Source organism: Bactrocera oleae, chromosome 4, assembly GCF_042242935.1.
Source record: "Bactrocera oleae isolate idBacOlea1 chromosome 4, idBacOlea1, whole genome shotgun sequence".
Classification (NCBI taxonomy): domain Eukaryota; kingdom Metazoa; phylum Arthropoda; class Insecta; order Diptera; family Tephritidae; genus Bactrocera; species Bactrocera oleae.
The window spans coordinates 72,635,464-72,660,288 of record NC_091538.1 but is presented as its reverse complement, the minus strand read 5'-3'; the positions used below and the strand labels follow the sequence as shown (position 1 = coordinate 72,660,288).

Sequence of the window (24,825 nt, the reverse complement as noted above, 5' to 3'; positions counted from 1 at the left end):
TTCTAGCGGAAGTGTTGAGGAATTTCGATAGAACAATCAAATTTTATGAAAATATGTACCTGCATGTACACACGCACTTATGATTGTATATGCATATAACGCGTGTGTGAGCTTAATCACCATTTAATGTGTGTATGCATAATCATTCCTGTATTGACTACAGTTGGCAGTTTGGAAAATTATTATAATTTGGAAATAATTTTTGAACCCTGAACCTTGCTGCAAGTATTTCTGCAGCGGGGTACCAAATTTTAATATTTATGATTTTTTCCTATTTTATTTTGTGGTATTGAAAAGATTTTAGTAGAAATAAATTGATATATTTCGACCTTATGGTATTATTCTTTAATACGTTTCAAATAAAAAACTTCACTTAGAAAACGGTGGTTCTGGCAGGGGTTTCTCCTTTCTGTTTGACAGCATTTTAAAGCAAACAAACTAAATTTTCCCATTTTTATTTACAGCAATTTAAACCAACCATCGTTTTTAGATCACAGATTTGCGTATAAAGTGAACTTATTAGCAAAAACCAAATTAAAAGTTCTTGTTGAAAGCATAAGCGACCTGAGCCATTTATTTCCAATAATTGGTATAGTATTATGTTCAATGCGATAAATTTTGGCAGCACACCTTAATATTATACTTAGCAAAACCTGAACCAACCCATGTACAAACAAATCATATAAGCAGTTTTGCGTAATTGCAAATTCACTGAAATGCTCTTAACAATATTTGCTGATAACAAATAATGTTGTTTATAGGCTTTTTGTGGCTCCATTATCGGCACACACATATCTACTAATTCACATTACGGTTGATTTGCTTTAGTATGACTTTTCGTCAAGTAACTTTAGAAAAAGGAAATGTGTTGTTTTTAAAAACAACTTCGCAAAAGCAAGCATCCACAGACATTTTTAGACAGACACATTATTATTAAAAAAAAAAAACAATTAGATGAAAAAATACTAGTATATTGTTTGTATTTCAAGCACTTACAACAATGGTTGAATAATTATTGGTGGATTTGACATGACACAAGCGATAAAAATAATTAAAAAGCTGTAGCCAAATGAATTTCACTGATAGCATTGAAATAATATGATTTTAATTAAAGAAGATATGATTATTCTTTTAAAGTATATCTACAACATAATTCAGGGTATGTACTGGAAAACTACGTTTCGAAAGGTCAAATCCCAATTCTTTCACCGAGTTCGAAATAATACGTTTGTGCTTTAAGTCGTGATCTGCATAAAATATATTTTTGCTAATTAATTTTTTACAGTGTATTTGTGAAAACGCTTAAGTTCTATAGTCTAACTTAACTTATGATAGTGATAAGTTTTTAATAATATACAACCATAGAATTATCGATAAAATCAACAAAGTAAAGATAAAAGTTTTAATAAACAAAAGCCTAACCATTTATTTCGTTATCATAATCAAAACAAAAAAAAAAGGTTCTGGATGGAATAAATGTCAATCAGCGCCATTTCATTACGAAGACAGAAAACAACTAACTATAAAACTAAAACCAAATGCATTGTTGTTTATGAAAATGTATAATCCGATAGTTCTATTAATTGAAATACAGAAATTTCCAACAAACATTTCTCTTTTGTTTAAGATCGTACTATATTTGGAAACAAAATGTGATCACACAAAAACTACACACACTAACTTCTCATATGAAATGAGACTCTGGTTACGACACAATTACGTCTAGTGGATCATGCCGTAACTATTTCGTAAACACACCATATTCACCGTCAAATTGAACATCTGAGCGTCAAACTATTTATTTACTTCGCCATCGTTCGCTGTTTATCATGCGGGGGTATCAGTCAGCCGAGTGTCACCGACACTCGATCAAATATTTGATTTAAATTTTAGATTAAAATGCAAACGTTAATGAAGCAATTCATATTGAAGGTGTTGGCTACATTTTGTTTGATTTTCATTTCTACACAATTTTCAATCGATTCGACGCGACAACGCTCCCAAAATCGTAAACCACCAGAAAATCGAAAAACACCAATTAAAAAAAAGTAAAAAAAATATACAATATATTGCTTGGCACATTATATTGTAAAAGCGTTCAAATAGAAATGTGCGATCATACGCATATGCAAAGGTTGAAATGCTTTGACTGGAATCACATGAAGTTGACTTTTGAAAAGGCGCTCATAGGCATAACGCTGCCTTTGGACTGGGTGATTACGGCGCGTTGATAAGGCCAGACCAATTGTGAAATACTGAACGTATGTATGCATAATAACGTCAGTGTGGGTTTTGACTTAATAAAGCTGGCACCACTCACATCATGGGAGTTGGAGTTGAGGGAAATATCCTTGTCATTTGTATACATACATACATACACATATGCGGATTGGATGGATATTGGACTCACAGTTAACAAAAACACTAATCTTTTGCCTCATGTATGATGCATGACCACACTTTAATTAGTTGGCCAAAGTTGGGTGAGTAAATTCGCAAATTTGCGTATTTTTATCTTATCTTCATATGCTTATGACGTTATGTATTTACCATGCTTTTAGGTAGAAATGCCAATGTGAAATTTCGCACGTCCGCATACAGTTTAGTTGCTGCCTTTTCGGGCTATGTTCCACCATTTTTTGCACTTTATATTTGATTTTCTCTGCAGACACATAGACGCCTCATAACTCGCACCTTCCTGTGCTAAAACTTATAGAAGCAAGGTGCACAAATTATTGCGAAGATATCGTACATACATAGATATGTACATATGTATATGAATATCTGGTTTGTTGCTGTATACATACACAGATGCTTCATACACTTAATTACAACGTTCAACTATTTGATGGATCTACTAAAGCTGCTAGTCGATGGAACTCGTGCCGTCAGCAATGACTAATTAGCATTGCTCGGTGCTGCCTCTTCGCTCTGCCGTAAATTCAATATTTGTTCAATGCCCCATTAGATTTCTTCAGTATGTAAACATGTATTTGCATATTTATGTACATAAGTACATACCTGTGTATGTTGTATTTCTTGTTGCCATAAAATGTGCGAAATATTTTCTTGTAATTACTAATGTCGCGCTACATTTAAATTTGAGCAAATACACTGAAGTGTGACTTTCCGCTTTTTAGCGCGCTTTCAGTCGTGGCGGACCATGGACAACGGCATAGTAAGTACTTATGTACATATATACATATCTATGTATGCATTAGCACGCACGATACTTTGCTAATAATTTGTTCAAAATTAACCCAAAGAGTACATTCATAATGTAAACGTTTACTCAGAAAGCTGGTAAAATAATAAAGAAGCATTAAAAATCGGGAATACATAACCAAAATGTTGGCATTCAGGCGCTCAAAGAGTCGTAACAAAGAATTATTGAATTGGAGCAACGAGTGGCGGTTTACTTGTGAACAGCTGCTTTCGAATTAGATTTAAAGAAGATAAAGAAAGATTTATTTAAGGAAATATGTTTTCGATATGAATATAAATTTTTCAGGAAATTTCTAAGAGAAGGATTGTACAAATTTAAAGGTTCTTGTGTATACATTTTTGAAAATACAATATTTCCTAACAAACTTCGAAAATCTTTGGATGTTTTAAAAATATATACAGTTTATTTACAGTTACTTGGGTTTTCGAACAAAGCATTTCCCCGCTTTAATTCGTAGGAATCTGTCATTGAGTGGTTTGATATCGTAAGTTTTCACTCACCTTGACTTGCATTTGAAGAATGCGCTTGCAGCAATAATGAAGCCAAAATTCCCAATACCATTACATGCAACTGTAGCCGCTGCGGTTGCTGGTGTGTTTGTTGCCATTTGCGTGAACGCACGCCTGTCGACAGGCGAGTCCACATTTTTACCATCTACTCGGACTGTGCGTAGCCTCCGTCTCCTGTGGTGCACAATCGATTTGGCACCCCGCTGTCACTTGTCTAAATTGCAATATGTGTCCTCTTTGTAGTTAATCCTTTTGATGAATATCCAATGTTCTCTTTATTTCATGAATTTTCCAACAAACAATTGTAACACACAGCATCAACATAGTATTTTTTCATTTTCTCGCAGTTTTTACACTTTTACAAATACGCTTTGAATGTGTATTCGCAAGCGACGCACTGAGGCAAGGAATAGGGGAAGTTGCACATACCCATTCACATACGTTTAATATTCGAAAAGTAAATTAATTCTTAATAAAGACGAACTGTTAATCACTTGATAGCATTTTATCAATTGAAACAGTGAAATTGTTGTTTTACCGGCTTTTTGACGCGCACTACTACACTAACAATTCTACTATTATTAAACAATTCACACATTCACTCGACCTTTCATTGTTGTATTTTTTCCGATTCGAATAAACAAAACGCGATTTTTACGTGGAACAAAAACAAAATTCGGACTGATAAGCAAAAGCCCTGCGCAATTTATATATTTATCTCACTCCCACTAAGGTCGGCCGCGGGCACCGTTTCCGCTTGCGGTGCTACTCTATCAATTTGTTTGCACAAAACTAATTTTGCAGACAAGCATTTTGGCGAAATATCTGCGGCTTCAATTAATAAATTCGACACTGTAATGCTTTTCAGTGTTTAAAACTTGAAACAAAAATAATTAATGAACTAAGTATTTGTGCAACACTATACATTATTTCACTTTTATTCAAAATACTTTAGATTTCTTCATAAGAAAGTCGAATATTTCACATCAAACAACCGCAACCTTCCGTCCAAATATTTAGACATCCGCACCAAATATTCGAAAAAGTCAGACTGAATCAAATGCAGTTCGGGAACACTGAATGGAGTGCGCGTTGTTGCCGGACTACCCGCAAACAGCTGAAACTAAGAAAATAGTTTGCGCGCCACCTTTTGGCTAATAGCTTGCGCTAAGAAACGAATTAGTGCTGTAAGTGTAATTCCAAGCCCAATTGTGTTAAAATTCATAACAATCTCGTTCAATTTTTCAACCGTTATGTTCGTTTTGTTTGAGTGTAATTATGTTCAAAACGCAGCATCTGTGATTTACAACATTGAACAATTGATATACATACGTAGTACATAAATATGACTTTGTAATTTTTTAAATAGATTTCGCTGAGCGACGAATCAAAAAATAAATATACGAGTATATTACATTTTGGTGCAGAATTTTATCCAGAAACAAGGTCTTACTCGAATATATATAAGTATATATGTTGGCTGAACAGCTTATTTTAAATGCGATATGAAAGATTTATATTTTTTTTTGTCAGTCCTGGTAAAAGATTAGGCGAAGTTTCATTTTAAGGGATTATAAAAATTTCTTCGTCAGTATATGAGATATACGAATGAAATTTAATACATAGGTGTATTTGGAGATTCTGTTGATCATCGGAATCGGCCACATCGGACAACCATATCATATATCGCCCTTACAACCGATTTTTCAGTTATTTTATTTTCCGGTTGTATGCCTTTAATGAAAAAGCTAAGAGAGCGTAATTTTGCAGAATTTTCCTCCGGTACATTCTTGATAATGACAGTGAAAATAAAGAAAATCCCGGCGTCCTGTATATCAACCCGCTCTAATGTACATACTTGTGTTTTTCGAATGGAAACATTTTTAATTGCGTTTTCTCAAAGTATATTCTTTTGAGATTAATACTTCCAAATTTCATAAAGAGCACTAGAGCCAAAGTTACAGGTGTCAACAGTGCGCTCTTCCCATGTGACCCCAATGATCTTTATAAAACGTATTAGCTATGAGTCTCTTAATTTATTTTTCGTATTCCAATTTCGTTTCTTTCCTGCTTGTTACTCTAACTCTACTCTTTATAACATGACCGCTATCGGGCCCTGAGCCTTTTTACAGGTTTATAAATAATTTTATTAGAGTTTACTTGTGTCCGAGAAGTAACAATGTTGCTGCCGCTACCCTTGAGAAACAAAATTTTAAATTTTCCCGCATGTTGGATGAAGTCCGATTTCAGGGTCAAGATACAATTAATTGATGGTACTGGTCGCCTATTAGTAAGCGATCTGACGATAGGAACTTTAAAACTGGTCCGTTTAGGATTTATTTTTACATTTCTTCTCCTCGGCTTGCTTACAATTATACTCAACGGCTCTTCCCCTCTCAAGTAAATCACGGAAAGTTTTAACATCCTGACGTAATATTTGACGCCGATACTTTATATTCAGCAAACCATAGACCATATCTAACTCGGTGTCCTCATCGTGCCGCCCCTCGGGCAATTGTGCCAGTAGAGCACGCATCTGACAGACAAATGTTCCTATGGCTGTTTGGTCATCTTGCTTTTCCTCAAAAATCTCCATATACAATTGATAAGCTTGTTTGGCGGGTGCGAAGTGCTCACGAATCAAAGCGATTGCCTCGTCCCAAGTATGCACTTCCTTCGCCCCACGCACACCCAGCCACCATAAGGAGGCCTCGCCGTAAAACAGTATTGCGATACTTTTAAGCGCGTCTTCATCGCTGATCGATTCCATATCCTTGTATGCCAGTACTGATTGAATAAACTCCTCGACATAAACGGAATCATGTTGATCTCCAAGACGACTGTTGCAATACACGAACGTGCCTCTCATCTTCACGGTAGCTGGGGCGGCGCAATTCGCTGCTGCAACGGCTGCAGAACGCACCGAATCCAACATTAACTGTAGCTGCTCGGTCGTCAGTTGAATTGTGGATTGTTGGGACATTATCGTTATTGTTGTTGTCTCGCATTCGCTTGACGTTATAAGGAGCTTTTATAGGTAGTGTTGGTGTTGGCACAAGTTCTGCTGCAGTCCACGCGCACTGCTCTTAGTTGCATTTAACTCGACTAAATTTTGATTCGCACATACACCTTTTATATGATTACATACTCAAAGCATTTCGCATGTTTCGAGAGCACAAAACGTTTCACTGAGAGAGCCTCTATATTGCATTTACATACGAACATGTACTTGTATGTCTCAATGCTGCACATTACCGGTTTTTTATGTTTACCTACATACAAATATTTACATAGACATACATACATATGTAAATATGTACATATACATATTTTTTTAATTTCTACATTTTGTGAAATTCAATCAAATTGAGCTTCGTAATAATTTTTTTGCGAGTGCGTAAACGTAGCATTGCAATTAGTATGTACACGTTGCAGTGCATTCTAGGAAATTCTAGCCCAAGGTGTGTTAGTAAGTTTGACAGTTCTTATTGCTTGTTGTGTTTACGTATTCGGGCGCATGAAAATAGCAAATATCAACTTCTATGAATATTCGAATCCAAGTCCGATTTCTGATAGCAGGTTGCGGCAACATGAGTGAACTATGGACGAAAAGAAAAAGTGTAAGTAGGCATTATACTCATCTGCCAAACTTAGCCGGTCCGAGACAATTTACCGCCCTAGGCAAATGCCAAATTCTGCGCCTCTTGTAAGCCTATTGTACCTTAACACTCACATTGCAAAGGGTTAACATAATTATTAACAAAATATTATAATTAGGAGAACAATAAAAATAATTAATTATTTAGATAGTTTCATGCCTTTAAATTGGAAAAATCATACACAACTGTTATAAGAGTTTGTGCCACTTCATTTTCAATTGATGATGTTGCTGATATCTATTAGTTCGTTTGAACAAATATACATAATTTCAAAGTCCAGTGGTGTACTTTTGTGAGCAATTTTTCTGGCAATACTACGAACTTCGTAGCATAAATATGTTGCATCTACTTATATCCGTCAATCCAACGTGAGTTAATGACATTTCTAATCTTTTACAAGTTTCAAAATGGCTTTATATGTAAAAGTTTTCAGCTGATCAATATTAAATAAAAATCCAAAAATTTCAGTAACTTGCTTCAACTGATCGCATATTTCATCGATTGGAGACAATGCAATATAAATTGTGTGGCTAAATATTAATTAATTTTAAAATTTTGCTTATTATCGCGATTAGGCTCATCTTCCCCCTCATAATTGAACAGTCTTTTCTGTTTTCTCAAACGATCCCGTTGCTGATTCGAGTACATACCGAAATATGTGATATTTTGTGTGCAAAACAATGAAATATGCGAGTACGCATAGCACCATACATATATAATATAACAACAACTACTGGGTGCTACTATTATGAAATATTATATACAAATAAAATATATAAAGTAATTCTGTAAATTATTTTTTTTTTTATTGAAATATATACATACATATGTACATATATATATAATGTGCATTAAACCTCTAAGACGGTCTCTAAGATCCGCACTTTTCGAAACCATCCCAGCCACACATGTGGGAGGACCATGACAACTTGTATCAAAATTGATTTCGGTTGGTGGTTGTGGCAATCATCCGATATTGATTCTAGATGGTCAAAGAACACGAGTACCAGTACTGCACCGTCAAATGGACAGATAGACATCCGAATGTTCGCCACTTCATCACGACCATTAAACGAGAGCATAATAAAACGAGAATCATATTACAATTTCCCAAACGAAATTGCTGTTATACTCAAAATAATATAAACTCACATGAAAAAATAAGCTCGTATTACAATTTTTCAACTGAAAGTGATTTATATTCAAAACAAAAATTATCAAAAATTTACGCATTCACACTTAAAGCATCGATTTGAAAGAAGCGAGGAAGGCAATCGCTTTATTTAAGAACTCTTAATAACAGAGACATGGTATACATTTTTATACTCTCGCGACTTGTTGCTACAGAGTATAATAGTTTTGTTCACCTAACGGTTGTTTGTATCACCTAAAACTAATCGAGTTAGATATGATATGATATAGATGATTTTATAGGAACCACGTTCGAAATTTGCGTGGCACCGCCCACTTTTCGGTGAAAACTCATATCTTGGGATCTGCTTAACCGATTTCAAAAAAATTCGGTACATACTATTCTTCTAATATTTCTATGTTATAGTATTTTAAATTCCATCTGAATTTTTCACTTTCCAGTATGAAAATCAAGCAACAATGATTATATCGGTTTAAAGTATGCCACCTTGAGACCAAAAATCATCTAAATTGAACCAAAACTGTTCAAGCCCCTAGGTACTGAATATATGGACCCCAGTGCCTATAGTTGACTTTTTACCGAAAATATCGGTCAACATAGAACAAGGCGGCAAGATCCACAAAGAAATTTAAAACGAGTATACCATTTGACTCTGCGAGAGCATAAAATGTTCGGTTACATCCGAACTTAGCCATTACTTACTTGTTATTTAATACATTTGTACAGTGGCGGTTGCAGCATTTTAACCGTTATAGAAATAGCGATTTTAAAAATAAATAAATTTCCGTTTAAAATATTATTTCAAACATTTTAACGCCGTTTATTTCGTTAATTTTTAAAGGATATTGTTATGGTCTTGATGGGGTTTAGGTCGAGGGATCTCACGAGCAATGGTAGAAGAGAGATATTACGACATTAAGGTGAACAACGATGCATCAAAACATTCCGGTCTCTGCTCTCTCTCTATCTCTCTCTGGATCAATAAATGAGAGAAGTATTTATCTTAACACTTTTAAATACTGTTCTTGCTTGATGGTTTATAAAACTCCCCACACCATTACCGAAAGGAGGTGTTTTATGCGTTGTTAAGTGCATTCAAGAAGTAACTCGCCTCCTGTACTTCATCACACATAGATGACTGTATCAGTTAGGACGCGCATTTCGCTATTTTCGACATACACACACTGTTCATGGTTCAAAAATAAAACCGAAGTCAAGCAATCGTTTTAGGCGTTTGAAGAGATATTGGCAGTTTAAACGTGTATTTTATCAACAACGTAACCATTCTAATAATATGAACCGCTACTGTATATACTTTTTTTTTGTGTTTCTATTTTGGTATCCATTAGTGCTTTTCAGTAAGGCTCAAATTCTCATTTACCCAGTGCGCAGAGCCTTCAACGCACACAGACGTGAGCTACAGTGAACTCCATTAAGAGATACAGCCAAAATTCTATAAGAGTTTCCAGGATAACGAAGGACGAATAAATAGTTGAGAATAAAAATTATTAAAGGTTATAGTGAATAAAAATGGAGTGAGAAAAAATTCTCTGCCAACACATCCGTTTAAAAGACCGCCCTTATAAAAGTGGTAATACTGTATTCCCAAATGTTTACAAGCATATTGTTTTGCATATTTCCTCGACACTTTGGCTATACAGCACAACTATAAAAGCCCCTGAATTGTGAAGTAAAGATCAGTCGCATAAGACCAAGCGCTTGGATGCATTAAGATATTCGCCAACATACCTAGGCTTTATCTTTGTCATTCTGATATATCGACCGCATATCATAATTCATAATAGTAAAGAATTCAAATAAATAAATAAAGCATGGAAAACAATAACGGGCAGACAGTTATACAAATATCTATCGAACAATTAAATTCACTTATCGATACAGCAAAATCTGCAACCACCGCCGCCTGCACCAAGGGCTCGTTGAGCAACTGCACCAGTCACTTTCGCGGACAACGTGACCACGAGGCCGTCGAAGAGTTCATCACAGCGATTGTGGCCTATAAAGAGCTACAGTCGATTAGTGATGAAGATGCACTTAAAGGACTATCGCTCCTGCTGCACGGTATGGCCTCCACATGGTGGCAAGGTGTACGCAAAGAAGCGAAAACGTGGACCGATGCTATCACACTGATTCGCCAACATTTCTCACCCACCAAACCAGCATACCAAATATATATGGAAATTTTTACTAAAAAGCAGGACGAACGCACTCCCATCGACACCTTTGTCTGTCAGAAGCGTGCGCTGCTTGCACAGTTACCGGAGAATCGTCACGACGTGGAAACCGAATTGGATTTGGTTTACGGCTTAGTGAACATTAAATATCGTCGACATATACAACGACTGGATATTAAGACATTCCCGGAGTTATTGGAGAAGGGTCGCATCATTGAACACAATAACTTGGAGTACGACACAGTGCAATTATTGCATGCCACTAAACGAAACAAACGCTGCAGCCACTGTAACTTCCGTGGTCACACTTACGACGAATGCCGAAAACGTAAAAATGAAAGCGATGGCAAAACTAACGATGTCAGAACCAGTTTCAGTGAAGCGAATGAGATTCAATAAGAAGCTCTTAGTCAAGCAGTAAGACTACAGACCAACGCAATATTTAGTATATAAGTAATATTTAAAATAATTTGTAAATTAACACACTTTCAACACTCACCTCCCCATCCGTATCCGCATCGACGTCACACAAAGTGTTTACTAAATTTCTCGAATTGAATTGAGTTATTGGTTCGGAGGGCAAAGTAATCAAGGCAACAATTTACTGAGCCATTTACTTTGCCCGAAAAAATATACAAAATTCAATAGAGAGGGACTTGGTAACATTTTAAACAGATCATCTTTCAACACAACGCAACAAGCGCTTAAACGCCGTACCTTCACGGTTCAAATTGGCCGACAAACGCCAGCAATGACCAACGACAATTAAGCAACTTCTGGAGAATGGTACTCGGAGAACAATATCCAGAGGTTCACTACAAATGAGTCATCGTGAGCATCAGCCACAGTTCGTTATTTGCCTCAGTGAGTATTTGTTTTATTATACAAGCTTCTTCTTTGATTCGGCAAACAAAATTGCAGCTTTAGCTTCGTAAATTTTTTGGCGTCAACTCAGGTGCGTGCCGAGCAATTAAAATCGTTGTTAACCCCTCAGCGGCTCGGCATGTATCTGAGATGACGCAGTTTTCTATTATAAGTAAAGGTTGCCGTTTTGTGAGTTGTAATCGAAAATAGTAAGTAAAGAATACTCTTGAGGACACTGACAAATTTCAATGGCTGCATGTTCCTACGACTCAAACTTCGCTGCACTCAATAGTAGAGGCTTGCGTCTCTGAAGATACCTAGCAAGTTTTGTTTTGGTATATATTCGGGTAGCAGGCGCTCGCAACTGAGTGCAGCGATCTCCAACGTTGTATATTGCTGTCTACAATTTTACGCTGTCTTACCGTTAGACGCATACCGTTGATATTGCAGTGTGATTGGCGTTTACACGGCCTCTCTCGTATAGCTACGTGTGTGACAAGGCCACTTCATAAAAGGTGGGAGCAGCAGCTGAAAACAAAAAAAAACTAATTCATGACTTTAACGCTCAGAACAACAAGCTTGTTGTTGCCACCTTGTATGTATTCGCCTTGACATCTGGCATCTCACAGCAGACGTACATGCATAAGTACAGTATACGTAATATACTCGAGAGCGGCATTGGTTCACGTCAATACCGCTGTCATATTATATTATGTGTCATTGGTAGAGAGCGCAAAAGTTTGGACAGCAATTCCATATGTGACAAAAAATTTATTTAGGCACTTGCAGGTGCGCCTCTCTTCAAATGAGTACAACGATGGCTAGGCATTCGCCATTCGTACAGACGTTGGCACGCCAAACTGCCGCTCAGCAGACCTGCACTGCGTCAGGTGTAAGGCACGTCAAGTAACTCAACATCGTCTTTCCTTGGTCTCTGATTCGTCATAACATTCGCATGTGAATCTCCAGAAATGTTGTGACTGTCATGGACCCCACGCTTGTATAGTTTCACATGTACTATTCCCACACTATTCGATGACGCCACCTCAAAAGACACAAACGGCGGCTCTGGCCAATTGTTATGGTCACCGATAGAGCGCCAAATAATAATCTGGAGCACCTGGCCCACATTTCGGTTGATCGTCTAATGGTCAGATAGATCGTCAGCATTTCGTGCTTTCATCGCCTGATCTTCTGGCATCGAGTACTGTGGGAATTCGCATGTGGAACTCCAACGAGCGAATAAAACTGTAAAACCTATCCACTTCTAACTAACTAATAAATTCATACAAACCAAACAAAAACTCAAACAAAAAATGTGTATAATGTAATAGAAATGTTAAAGTACTCGATCTATTAATGGTAAGTAACGTAAATTTTCGCCTAAGTAGAATATTGGAAACATAGGCATATACGAAATATACATCACTCAGCTGTTTAGATTGATGTTGACTCTCTTTTAGTTAACGACATTTAATATTTTCCTAAAGCTGAAAGACGACATTATAAGCCCTGGAACGTAGGCTCTACTCGTAGCAGTAATTGAAAAGCCGTTCTTAATAGAGCCTCTGAGTAACATATTTTATGACAATAGGTGGAAAAGATACAATAGCGTTTAGAGGAGTAGAACTCTTACGTCTACAATATTCAAAATACTTTGAGCTATCAACGAAAATTCGCCAGGCAATTTAACTGATTACGGATTCAAAGATTAATAAACAAACTGGACTGAAGGTCAAACATTTAGTGGAAGCAGTAAATTAATCATACGCCATGTAGAATTAAGTGGAGCAGTGAGTACTCCTTGATACTACTACTACCACCACCATGCCAACTTAAAAACTCAAAGAATGAGGCTTTTAATTAGGAAATAAATTATCAAGTTATATTAAGTATGAATGTGTATAATGCAATGAGTTATAGGAGACAGTGTAGTATGATATGTAGATTTATAAGTATTTATCCAGCAATATTTATTAATTTGTCTTGAGTGCATTATTTTACGAGGTCGGCTGTGGCGGTGGTGCCGCCGTGTTAACATTTTCAATGTTATATCGATATCTGTTTTTACTCATCCTCCTCCGGTGTGGCACCTCAAATACTGAGCCTTGATGGATACGCTTAGTTGCCCGCACCTGACAAGACTGGTGCGCTTCCGATGCCAAACTATTGTGTTCGATAATACGCCCTTTCTCTAGCAATTCACGGAATGTTTTAAGGTCCTCACGCAATATATTCTTACGGTACTTGATGTTCAGAACCACACCAAATGACCAAATCCAATTCGGTTTCCTGGTCGAGACGTTCATCTGGCAGTTGTGCCAGTAGCGCACGCTTCTGGCAAACAAATGTGTCGATGGGTACATTGTCCCATTGCTGGTTCTCGAAGATTTCCAAGTAAATCTGGTAGGCGGGTTTGGTGGGTGAGAAGTGATCGCGAATCAACGCAATGGCATCTCCCCACATTTTCGCCACCAAGTGGACGCCAGTCCGTAGAACAACAAAGACAGTCCCTTCAGTAGATCCGCGTCGCTGATCGACTCGATTTCCTTTCCTTCCGATTCAGCTTCGTGATCGCGCTAACCACCAAAATAGCTGGCGCAATGGGTAAAACTGCCTTTGGTTGTGACATTTTGCTTAATAGAAAAGAAAGCTTTATGAACGTGACTTTAGATGGCTCAAATGAATGGATTAATTACTATGTTATCATCTGTTATTGTATGTTTGTTGTTGGCAGCGTCTTTTCGCTACAATTGCCATGTCGTGGATGTGGTTGCAAGAGTATACATTTCTTTTATATCCCCAGCAACTCAAAACTATCAGAATCAGAAAATCAAAGTTACGAAAATGCTTTTACAAATACAATGAAAGCTCGTTTTGTGAATGAGATACGAATAACAGAGAATATTAGCTGACTGATACGCACTAGAATTTGTAATTATATATATTGTATGTATGTATGTGCGTCTGCTCTCTATGTGTCGTATATATGTATGACCAAACATTAAGGAATACACATTTTTTAATCTATCCAATCTTTTCTAATAAATTATTTTATTGGTTTCTGATTTTTTTATTGGGAGCTTGTTTAAGTTTAATTACATATCCGTTGTCAATAAACAAAAATAAAGTACATAAATACCATACACGTACATATGTACATATCTATATAAATATACAAACCGATTCAAAACATAAAGAGAACCACCGGCTTTTGTCTTCCATTTCACAATTTTTCGCTCACGACTATTGACAAAAATATTTACCATTCGTACTCATCAGCAGCATTTCGCTGAAGAGTATAACTCGTCCATTGAGAGTGACTAATTCATTTTTGAGGCACAGCCAAATGATTTCACAATTGAGTGGTGGCAAAATTTGGAAGAGCAGAGATATACTTAATTAATTACACACCTATACATGGAAAACTCTTCTGCCACACGTTTGAGTAAAATAAATAACAGTATATGAAATTATCAGCGGGGATAATGAATAAAAACGTCATATATATTAAAAGTAAATACCATATGTTCATATACTCGTATGTATATACGTATGTAGGACTAAATATGTAAAACGTTCGAAATCGTCAACAAAAGGAAGTAAATTATCAGGAAGGTCTCAGAAGAGAACATACGGGTATTAGGGAAAAAATTGCAAGTTTAGACAAAAATGTTCGAATTTCTAAGGTCTGAGATGGTAGATCACTGCGCACTAAATCCGGGGATAGAGGGATAGTTTAGATTGTTAGATTATTAAAGGATATTCATAGCTTGGGGACTTAGATAAACCTTCATAGCCAGGTTCGTAAGAGCGGTGAATTTAAGGTAGCCCAAGAAATGCATTGGTTTCCATAGGTTTAACAACAACAAAAAAAAAAATTTACTTGTATATATGCGTTTCAACTGGAACTGAAACAGTTCTGTTAGATTCTAAGAGAGCCAGCCATATTTCTTTTATATATGCGAATAAATATTCAGTGTTTAAGTCAGCTCTTTTTTAACTCCATACACGAATCAAAAATACTTAGAAGCTATCTCAGGTTCTTAGACAAAAGATACAACATTATTTACAAATCCTAACCCGTTTTTCTTAAAACTAAATTCTTACAAATGACCGGTACTATAATCCGCTAAACTCATTTCAGGACATAGTTATTTTTATAATCCATGCTTAATTGTTCATGAACATTTTAAGCGCAGCTTTTTAATTATTTTTATAGTCTGATAGGTGTATATTAAGTTTCCCACGATGTTTTTAACACCCAAAAGGAAACGCCAAAGACCTATAAAATATTATATATACTTATACGCATGACGAGCTGAGTCGATTTAGCAATATCCGTCTGTCCCAAGAAGTTGCTCATTTATCAGAACCGCCGATATCAGACGATTATTGAATATGACTGTCATACAAACTGATCGATCCAAAACCTGTCCTTGCATGAAAATCTTTTGTATTTTACGAGATATTTTCACAAAATTTGGCACAGATTATTGCCCAAGGCAACGGACGACTATGCCATACAAACAAAAACCAAGTTCTTTTATGGAACTTTTCGTATTGTATAGCTTCGATCCAACCAAATTTGTTTTGTGTAAATTTCTACCACTTTTGTCAAATACTCAAGGATTTCCTTTGTATAAAATTGAATTTTGTTCCAGACTGAAGTTTGGTATAGAATATTTTCCAACCGCCTTACTTACAACGATGGCAGACGTACAGCTATCACCCACCACAGTAATGTTGTAGATAGAACTCAAATTGAAATGGCTATGAACTCATCCAAAAGTAATATTTTCTACACCGATCTCTTATACAACGAAGTTCAGTCATTTCACAACGTTGAGAACAGAACTCAATAAATACACATTACTATATTTGTTTTTTAACCTGAAGATGTAGTATTTTTCTGAAGGAGTACTGCCCGCATTTTTGTATAATAATAAAACAGTTAAGATTTAGGTTTTGATTACCTTATTTAATTTTGCTTAACTTTTGTCGTTTTATTTTTTTTTCCGACTTAAAGATTTGTTTGTGTTTTTTTTTTTGTTTTTAGGCAAAACTTATTGCTAATATTAACAAAGATTTAGGTACTTATGATAATATTTATATTAAGGTGTATTTCTCATACTGTGAAATGTTTGATATTTTGAATTTATGTGGCAGTGCTTTTGCTAAACTATTAGCAGGTGAGACCACCAACCCCATTTAAACCGAATTATGGGCCGGGTCCTCCGAAATTCGGCGCTCTCGGCAAATGGCCGGTTGGTAGTTCCCACTCACGTGATGATGCTATTCAACACTGCGGATATCAATATCACATGAGCAATATCTGAGGTTTCTACAGAGGCTAAGATCATCATCCCATTCCGGAGGTAAATGTGTGATTAATCCTAGACATTTTATTTGAGTAAATGCATGAATGCATTTTGAGTGGCGAGCCATACGCTTGAAGCTGCAGTCAATGTTATTTAAACAAGCTTGACATGCAAATCATCAATTTGGCGTGCCAATTGTACGAATGGCGACAGTCTAGCCATCGTTGTACAATTTGGTAGCAGTACGATTTTAATATATATAATATATATGAAATTCGCTAAAAAATTTGCAAATTGTATTTTTGTCACACGCAGAATCACTGTCAACACGCTTGAGAACCGAATTCGTATGTAGACGATGCGAAAACAAAACCGGATCCACCAGATACCGCTCGCACTCAATGTATAAATCCGAAGCAATACACACTGAAGTGCGATTGGCAAAAGTTTACACACCAATGTTCGTCGTATAGCCCAACAATATTAATTCGGAATACAAAATGTCAGACAGCACTTCCATGTGTAACGGTTGGTTTTTTGCCGCATTTGAGAGCGAGTAAGAGAGTTCAAAAGCCAAGTTCTTGATGAGCGCAGAATTAGCAAAGCTGTGCATTTCTTTAACTATGGGTTGAAACACACTGACCCGATAGAACTCTTGGAACAACACCGAAATGCCAGGCCAAGAGTCTACCAAATGTCGGTTTGAGCCAAACCATATGAAACAAATACAAAGCCATGCTCCAATCAAGCTTTCACTCGAAGGCGTTTGTACCACAGTCAACCGCAGACAAATGCAACGGAGTTTTGAGTCACTCATCTTCACAGCCATTTTCATAGAGGAAGCAATCAGCCATCGAACTCAGAAATTCAAACAACAAATCAAATATTTCATTCTTCGATTGAAAAACAATGGCAAATGACACTCGTTTGAAAAAGCCGAAATTCGTTAATATATGTTGAATAACTGGGATTCCGAGGAGATCACAGTAGTTACAGCATGCACACGAATCGCCACTTGAATAAAACAAGGGCATAAACCATTGCAGATTTCAATTGAAGAAGGAAACTCGAGTATTGTCTGAAATGCCAAGCGAGGTAAACTGCTTCCAATATTATTGAAGCACAGCTGATCAAATGCGTGACTCGGTATTGTGGTTCCGAAGAACCGAGTTTGATTCAAAATTCTTGGTATCACTAATTGTGAGTTATTGTTAATGGCGTTCGTAGCCATGTGGAGCCGTGTTAGACATAGCGTGCGGTATAATGATTTTGACGAATCTAAGAGACTACTGTTCTCTTCTCCTCTATTGGAAATAGTAACCAATTTTTAGACAAAGACTTTGTCTTCCAATGCAGAACGGCCAATATAATCGAAGAGAACTGTGAGCAACTCAGTTCGCAATAACTATATATTTACACTTATACTAAGGCTTAGTAGTATGGGTGCTGCTGTTGCCGCTGTATATCAAATTCACCAAAGTTCGACGCTGCTGCATAGCTTCGTTGATGAGAGCTGAAGTTTTGCTTTAGTGATTTGGTTGCGGCGCAAGCTACTCGGACTGCGACTTCACTGAGTGATGACGCCATTGTCCAATTTGTTTTATTGTGGTTGTTGGTATTGTGCGCAGGTTGCCGTCATTGGATTTGTTGTATGCGTGAATGTCTGGTTAATTCATGGAACTGATGCAGTGGTATGTGGTTTGCACTTATTCATTGCCTTCGTTGGTAGTTTTTCGCTTCCGACACTCCTCGAACGTGTGACCACGGAAGTTGCAATGTGTACAGCGCTTGGTGCGCTTCGAGCCACGCATTGGCCCGTTCTGCTCTGCTTCGCTCTCCAAGTTATTGTGTTCGATTATACGACCTTTCTCCAGCAATTCACGGAATGTTTTAAGGTCCTGACGCAATATATTCTTACGGTACTTGATGTTCAGCAAACCATAAACTAAATCCAATTCGGTTTCCTCGTCGTGACGCCCCTCTGGCAGTTGTGCCAGTAGCGCACGCTTCTGACAGACAAATGTGTCGATGGGTACATTGTCCCGTTGCTGGTTCTCGAAGATTTCCAAGTAAATCTGGTAGGCGGGTTTGGTGGGTGAGAAGTGGTCGCGAATCAACGCAATGGCATCTCCCCAGGTTTTCGCTTCTTTACGCACGCCCTGCCACCAAGTGGACGCCAGTCCGTAGAACAACAAAGACAGTCCCTTCAGTGCATCCTCGTCGCTGATCGACTCGATTTCCTTGTAGGTCACAATGGAGGTTATGAACTCCTCAACAGCTTCGTGATCGCGCTGGCCACCAAAACGGCTGGTGCAGTTTGTGAAACTGCCTTTGCTGTGAAGAGTGGCGGGTGCTGCAGCGCTAGCACCTGCAACGGCTGCCAAACGCACCGATTCGATCAGTGACTGCAGCTGTTCGGCTGTCATTTGTACGACGGGTTGTGACATTTTGTTGTGTGAAAAAATGTGGACTTCGTAGACGAGAAGTTAAAATGACTCACGCACAATTCTTGCTTATTGTTCTTGAATGTTTTGTTGTTAATAGCAGCGAACAAAGCCAATTGCTGTTAGCGAATGTCTTCCTGCTACTAGAATAATACACTTGTGACGGTCGTAAGAGACTGAATTCGGCTACCAAGTGGAGCGGCTTTTATAGTCGCCTTTGTATATGACGGATTGCAAGAGAAAATGCATGTATTCATAGGAATATAAGTATGTACGTACATACATATGTACAAGTAGTTGGATATGCACAATAAAAGCTCTCGGTCTATGTGCGAGCGGCAAGCGATACGAATTTGGACGTTGAAGTGCATATATACCTATGTATATACGATTAACCTCAAAAGCCGGCAAATATTTATTTATTTTGTTTATTTGCGTCTATATTTTTCAAAATTCTTATTCTAATTTTGCCAACAAATAACTAATTTATATGACAAAATAAAGTTTTCTTTTGCTGTCACAACAACATTTGTAGAAAAATTCTTCAAATGACCATAGTTAAGGTTTCATCGGAAAACTTTTCAAGTAATTTGGTGCGCTTAGCAATGCATACATTTGAATAAGTATATATTAATAATGTGAATGTATTTACAGATATGTTCATGTGGTTGTGTAATTAGTGGCTATTTTTCATAGGAAATTCGTATTGTTTGCTTCAATTTCCAAAAGTTATGAAATAGCTTAATGCTTCCTCTTGGCTTGTAAAAATTCTAATACGAGCATGTGTGTTTGTATTTTTGTATGGAAAATATGATTATGATATGGAAAGGAATTTAGTCCAATTAATATTGCAAATTTTGAAGGCGATTGGCAAAAAACAAAAAATAAATCTTACAAACATTTACATAGGACATCAGAAGGATTGAGGTGTTCCAAAGTGGAAATTATTAGAAACATACATACATATTTTTTGCGATATTATTTGAGTAATGGTATTTCTTATCAATAATCTTATCTTACCCTAATTGATTAAGCTTATTTGGTAACAGGTGCTAATTTGTTTGAAATTAAATTTCGCAGTGCTTAGAATAGAATAGAATAGAAATAAATTGAGGCTTGAGCCGCGGCCTTAGATCTACTGTGCCCTTCCATCTTTCACACGAACTCACAAAGGCTCAGCAAGCTGCAGCATCCTGCTGGGCGCTATTGAGCGGATGAGATCCCTATTCAGATATATCATTCTAGAATCAGTTGCTGAGGGTTAGCAATGACAATGCAAACATACACATACATATTTATATTTAAATTTGTTTACAGGCAATCATATGTTTTTTAATAATTAACCTTTCAGTAACCTTCATTCGAATAAGAACCAAGTGTGGTAACTGTGCCACATGCGAACGCCAACGAATGGATAAGCAGAAATGTGATAAATGTGAACCGAGAAATGTTTTGTGTTAAATAATAATCATATTTTTAAAACCACAATCCACAACTTAACTCGAAAACAAAAAAAGAAGAAACAAATTTTAAAGTTTTTAGAATCCACCTCGGTTGATATCAATTTCAGTCAGAAGATTTGAACATTTTTTACCCCCAATAGACTAAATGACCTCATAAAATACGCGAAAAAACCATAGAAACTATAACCTCGTTTATCCCTTTCACAAAAGAGTGCAGCCAATGCATATTCTTTCATTTGTTTTTCATATTTGCATTGGAAGTTGGAACTGTTTATGTCTGCATTGGGTTACCTTGACCTAGGTAAGGTAGGTAATGCAATTAAGAGTTAATATCGATAATAATTGGTAATATAATTTCTATGATGCGATCATTATTTCGGTAAAACGAGTCGTTATATTTATTGATAATCTTTTTTAATATATGTAGAAGAAACTTTTTCTGGTTTGAAGTGCTACCATTTTTTGTTTTGCGCGTTAAAAAAGAGTACTCTAATCTGTTCTATTAATCAGAAAATAAATGTTCAAAAGTTAGCCGGCTTTTATAAGCTTTCCTCTCCTGTTTCTCTTTGAAAATCTCAATAAACAAAAGTACACCTACATACATACTATATCTGCAGAGAGGTGCACAGTGAGCCGATCAGTGTATGGAATTCATTTTCATTCAGTCATTTCTCCACACACCTGTGGTATTGATTAAATTCCACATCCAGGCATGCCAGTAAACATTGAAATTAAGTTAACAGTTATTTGTAAGGTATTAATTCTGCCCGAAATCTCCCAAAATATGTAAAAGCTGTATATTTGGTTAGAACTTCGTGAATTTTTTTTTGTGACTAATAAGATCTAAAATCAACACAGATTAAACTCGACGAATCCGTTTTTCGTTCGAACATTGCGTTTTTATACTCTCGAAATATGTTGCTACAGCGTATAATAGTTTTGTTCACCTAACGGTTGTTTGTATCATCTAAAACTAATCGAGTTAGATATAGGGTTATATATAAATATGTATATAAATAATCAGGAGGAAGAGACGAGTTGTAATCCGGGTGACTGTCGGTCCGTCCGTCAGTCTGTGCAAGGCATAACTTAAGTAAAAATTAAGATATCTTTATGAAACTTGGTACACATATTTCTTGGTACCGTAAGACGGTTGGTATTGCAGATGGGCGTAATCGGGCCACTGTCACGCCCACAAAACGCCAATAATCAAATACAAATAAATTGCCATAACTAAGCTCCACAACAAGACAAAAGACTTTTATTTGGTATACAGGATCACATTAGGGAGGGGCATCTGCAATTAAAATTTTTTTAAGGTGGGCGTGGTCACGCCCTCTAATAGGTTTACTGTGCATTTCTCCTAAACCACTAAAGCTATAATAACAAAATCACTGGGAACAAATGTTTTCAGCATCTCTATCGACAGTGTGAAAATGGGTGAAATAGGGAGACAACCCCGCCCTTTCTCCATATAACGGTACTATTAAACTAAACGCGCTATAAATCAAGCACTAAACATGCCATAGACATTAAATTTTACCTCTGGGATGGTATGAGATGACTTTATAGGAACCGCGCTCAAAATTAGACAGTGGGCGTGGCCCCACCCACTTTTAGGTGAAAACCCATATCTTGTGATCTGCTTAACCGATTTCAACCAAATTCGGTACATAACATTCCTTTCATATTTCTATGTTATAGTGCGAAAGTGGATAACGACAACGCCTCTTTCCCCATATAACACCATTTTAAATTCCATCCGATTCTTTCACTTTCCACTATGCAAATCAAACAATCTCAAACGAGCATACCATTTGACTTTGGGAGAGTATAAATTGTTCGGTTACATCCAAACTTAGCCCTTCCTTACTTGTTATGAACTATATTTAGGGAGCGACAAGCTCTGACAGAGATGCTCTGTACAAATTACCGATGACTAATAACCGGCTACGTATATTTCACAACTGCTGACCCGACGAATTATTGGAGCTTTTCGCTCCCAGTCAACCAGCTAAGAGAACCACCACCCAAAGACGAGTACCCACATATATCGGCAAACGAAAACAGTCTTCTCTTGGCTGCGGCTGCGGCTGCAGTTGTCATCAGTTCGTCGCGCTCACGCTTTTATATCACGTTTACTATTATAAAAACACAACGCGCTTGAATAAAAGACAAAAGCTACGCAAAAATGTCGACTGGTTGCATGTCCGATGAGCAATTTCAACAATTACTCGAAACAATACGAGCGCTCGGCCCACAACACACCGAACAGCAGCAGCAACAAGAAATTAACAAGGCGAAAAGCAGTTTTGGCAATTGCAATGTACGCTTCCATGGGCAGCGTGATAACGACGCCGTCGAAGAGTTCATCAATGCCATCGAAACCTACAAGGACATGGAGGGCATCAGCGATAAAGACGCCCTGAAAGGTCTGCCACTTCTCTTTCAAGGTATTGCTTCCACATGGTGGAAGGGCGTACGCCGCGATGCGAAGTCGTGGCAAGATGCTCTACAACTGCTGCGCGACCACTTTTCACCGACGAAACCACCCTATCAAATATACGTTGAGATTTTCGAGTCAAAACAGTCCGATCACGTGCCGATTGATACCTTTGTTTGTCAGAAGCGCGCTCTGATAGCGAAACTGCCGGAGGGGCGACACGATGTGGAGACTGAGCTAGATTTTGTTTATGGCCTGCTGGGTTCAAAATATCAACAACAAATACCGCGACATGAAATTAAAACGTATAGAGAGCTCTTAGAGAAGGGACGCAATGTGGAGCGACACAACACTATAGGAAGACGCAACTAATAGGGAATGTTATGGTCACAGCAGTAAATTGTGATCTTCAGTTGTTCTTCATAGCGAAAGAGTACATTGTGTTCTCACTATAATAAGGGAAAGTAATAGAATATTATTAATTTGTATAATAATAGTAAGAAATATTTATAATAAAAAATGCATAAATAATAAATAAATTTTTACAACTATATGTTCTAAAATAATAAACATAAATAACGAAGAAAAACGAGACCATTCGAAGTTGATATAAATATAACAAGGAAAAGAACGGTTTTTTATATGCGGCCAGAACTGTCACTTCCTAGAAAAAAGGGAAAAATTTCAAGCTTCTTGAGGCATTTACAGTTATCTGTGTATACAGTCGCTTATACTCGTACATAAGTTTTTTTTATTCTATTGTTTAATTTAATTGCGCTTTATATCCTGTTTATTATTTTTTAACAAAATTATATTATGTATCTTATAGTATCATATTCTTATTTATATAAGTTGCATTGGCTTTTAACCGTATCTCGAACATTACACACCGAAACCATTGTATACATCTACTTAGGCTATACAATGAACATTACACACCGAAACACAACTCACTCCAGAAAAACAACCTCACATAGATCGCTTTTACACACAGACTCTTTTGTAACCCAAACCGATTTATTGTTGGCGAGGGGACCACGAGGAAAGACGAAGGGACCGTGCCACTCGTGTTCGGATGGCACGCTTTGTGTTCTTGTTCGTAACAGCTCGCTGCTACCCTTTTCAGCATTCCTTTTCACTTTCAAATCCTTGAACGGTTGCAAGAGCGCTTGGTTTCAAATGAATTCGTTCACAAATTTGAATTTTGTTATCTATTTTTTGTATGTAATATGCAAATATGTATGCATAGAATAATAGAAATATTTTGAAAAATTGTAAATGAGGAGAAAATTAAGATATAGATTATGGAGTAAAGAAATTATGAATTTTTAATATTTAGAGATTAGGAAATTCCTGATATAAATTTGGCCTTGAAAATATTAGTAGTGGACTTTCTGGTGGATTAGGGAATTCTCAAAATAAAAATGAAATATGCAACACCCTCTAAGTGTTGCGCAATCGAACCGCACAAATATTTACGAAAATTTTGTGAAAAGGAACGCAGAAAAACTAGACTCGAGTTGCTGGACTCTTTTTGCCCGTGTGAAT

General features: G+C 36.8%; 5 protein-coding genes and 1 pseudogene across 10 annotated transcripts in view; 2 read left to right on the top strand and 4 right to left on the bottom strand.

The window, feature by feature from the left end:
- Positions 1–5,032, bottom strand: part of fra (neogenin protein frazzled) — a 128,102-nt gene extending 123,070 nt beyond the window's left edge. For 3 of the 6 annotated variants that reach the window (XM_036367523.2, XM_036367524.2, XM_036367526.2), the window contains exon 1: positions 3,727–5,032. In XM_036367523.2, the coding sequence (XP_036223416.2) occupies positions 3,727–3,880 (154 nt within the window). In that variant the 5' untranslated portion in view covers positions 3,881–5,032. The remainder of the gene's footprint in view (positions 1–3,726) is intronic. The other 3 variants (XM_014246937.3, XM_036367525.2, XM_036367530.2) reach the window with 2 other exon arrangements.
- Positions 5,033–5,749: 717 nt separating this feature from the next.
- LOC106617749 (activity-regulated cytoskeleton associated protein 1-like) lies at positions 5,750–6,851 on the bottom strand. The gene has a single exon (XM_014235176.3). The coding sequence runs from the start codon at positions 6,716–6,718 to the stop codon at positions 6,065–6,067; it is 654 nt and encodes a 217-aa protein (XP_014090651.2). The 5' UTR covers positions 6,719–6,851; the 3' UTR covers positions 5,750–6,064.
- Positions 6,852–10,237: 3,386 nt separating this feature from the next.
- On the top strand, positions 10,238–11,549 carry LOC106615750 (activity-regulated cytoskeleton associated protein 2). Its single transcript, XM_014232120.3, has one exon. It carries the CDS (start codon positions 10,380–10,382, stop codon positions 11,139–11,141), a length of 762 nt encoding a protein of 253 aa, XP_014087595.2. The 5' UTR covers positions 10,238–10,379; the 3' UTR covers positions 11,142–11,549.
- A 2,001-nt stretch (positions 11,550–13,550) lies between these two features.
- LOC106626902 (activity-regulated cytoskeleton associated protein 1-like) lies at positions 13,551–14,366 on the bottom strand (annotated as a pseudogene).
- A 2,200-nt stretch (positions 14,367–16,566) lies between these two features.
- LOC106627936 (activity-regulated cytoskeleton associated protein 1) lies at positions 16,567–19,565 on the bottom strand. The gene has a single exon (XM_014248277.3). The coding sequence runs from the start codon at positions 19,372–19,374 to the stop codon at positions 18,634–18,636; it is 741 nt and encodes a 246-aa protein (XP_014103752.1). The 5' UTR covers positions 19,375–19,565; the 3' UTR covers positions 16,567–18,633.
- A 3,241-nt stretch (positions 19,566–22,806) lies between these two features.
- Positions 22,807–23,871, top strand: Arc2 (Activity-regulated cytoskeleton associated protein 2). Its single transcript, XM_070108556.1, has one exon. The coding sequence runs from the start codon at positions 23,026–23,028 to the stop codon at positions 23,647–23,649; it is 624 nt and encodes a 207-aa protein (XP_069964657.1). The 5' UTR covers positions 22,807–23,025; the 3' UTR covers positions 23,650–23,871.
- Positions 23,872–24,825: the final 954 nt, after the last annotated feature.

Bases quoted from the DNA above. Each gene is read 5' to 3' on its own strand.
- LOC106617749 (XM_014235176.3), bottom strand. From the start codon at position 6,718: ATGTCCCAACAATCCACAATTCAACTGACGACCGAGCAGCTACAGTTA.
- LOC106615750 (XM_014232120.3), top strand. From the start codon at position 10,380: ATGGAAAACAATAACGGGCAGACAGTTATACAAATATCTATCGAACAA.
- Arc2 (XM_070108556.1), top strand. From the start codon at position 23,026: ATGTCGACTGGTTGCATGTCCGATGAGCAATTTCAACAATTACTCGAA.
- LOC106627936 (XM_014248277.3), bottom strand. From the start codon at position 19,374: ATGTCACAACCCGTCGTACAAATGACAGCCGAACAGCTGCAGTCACTG.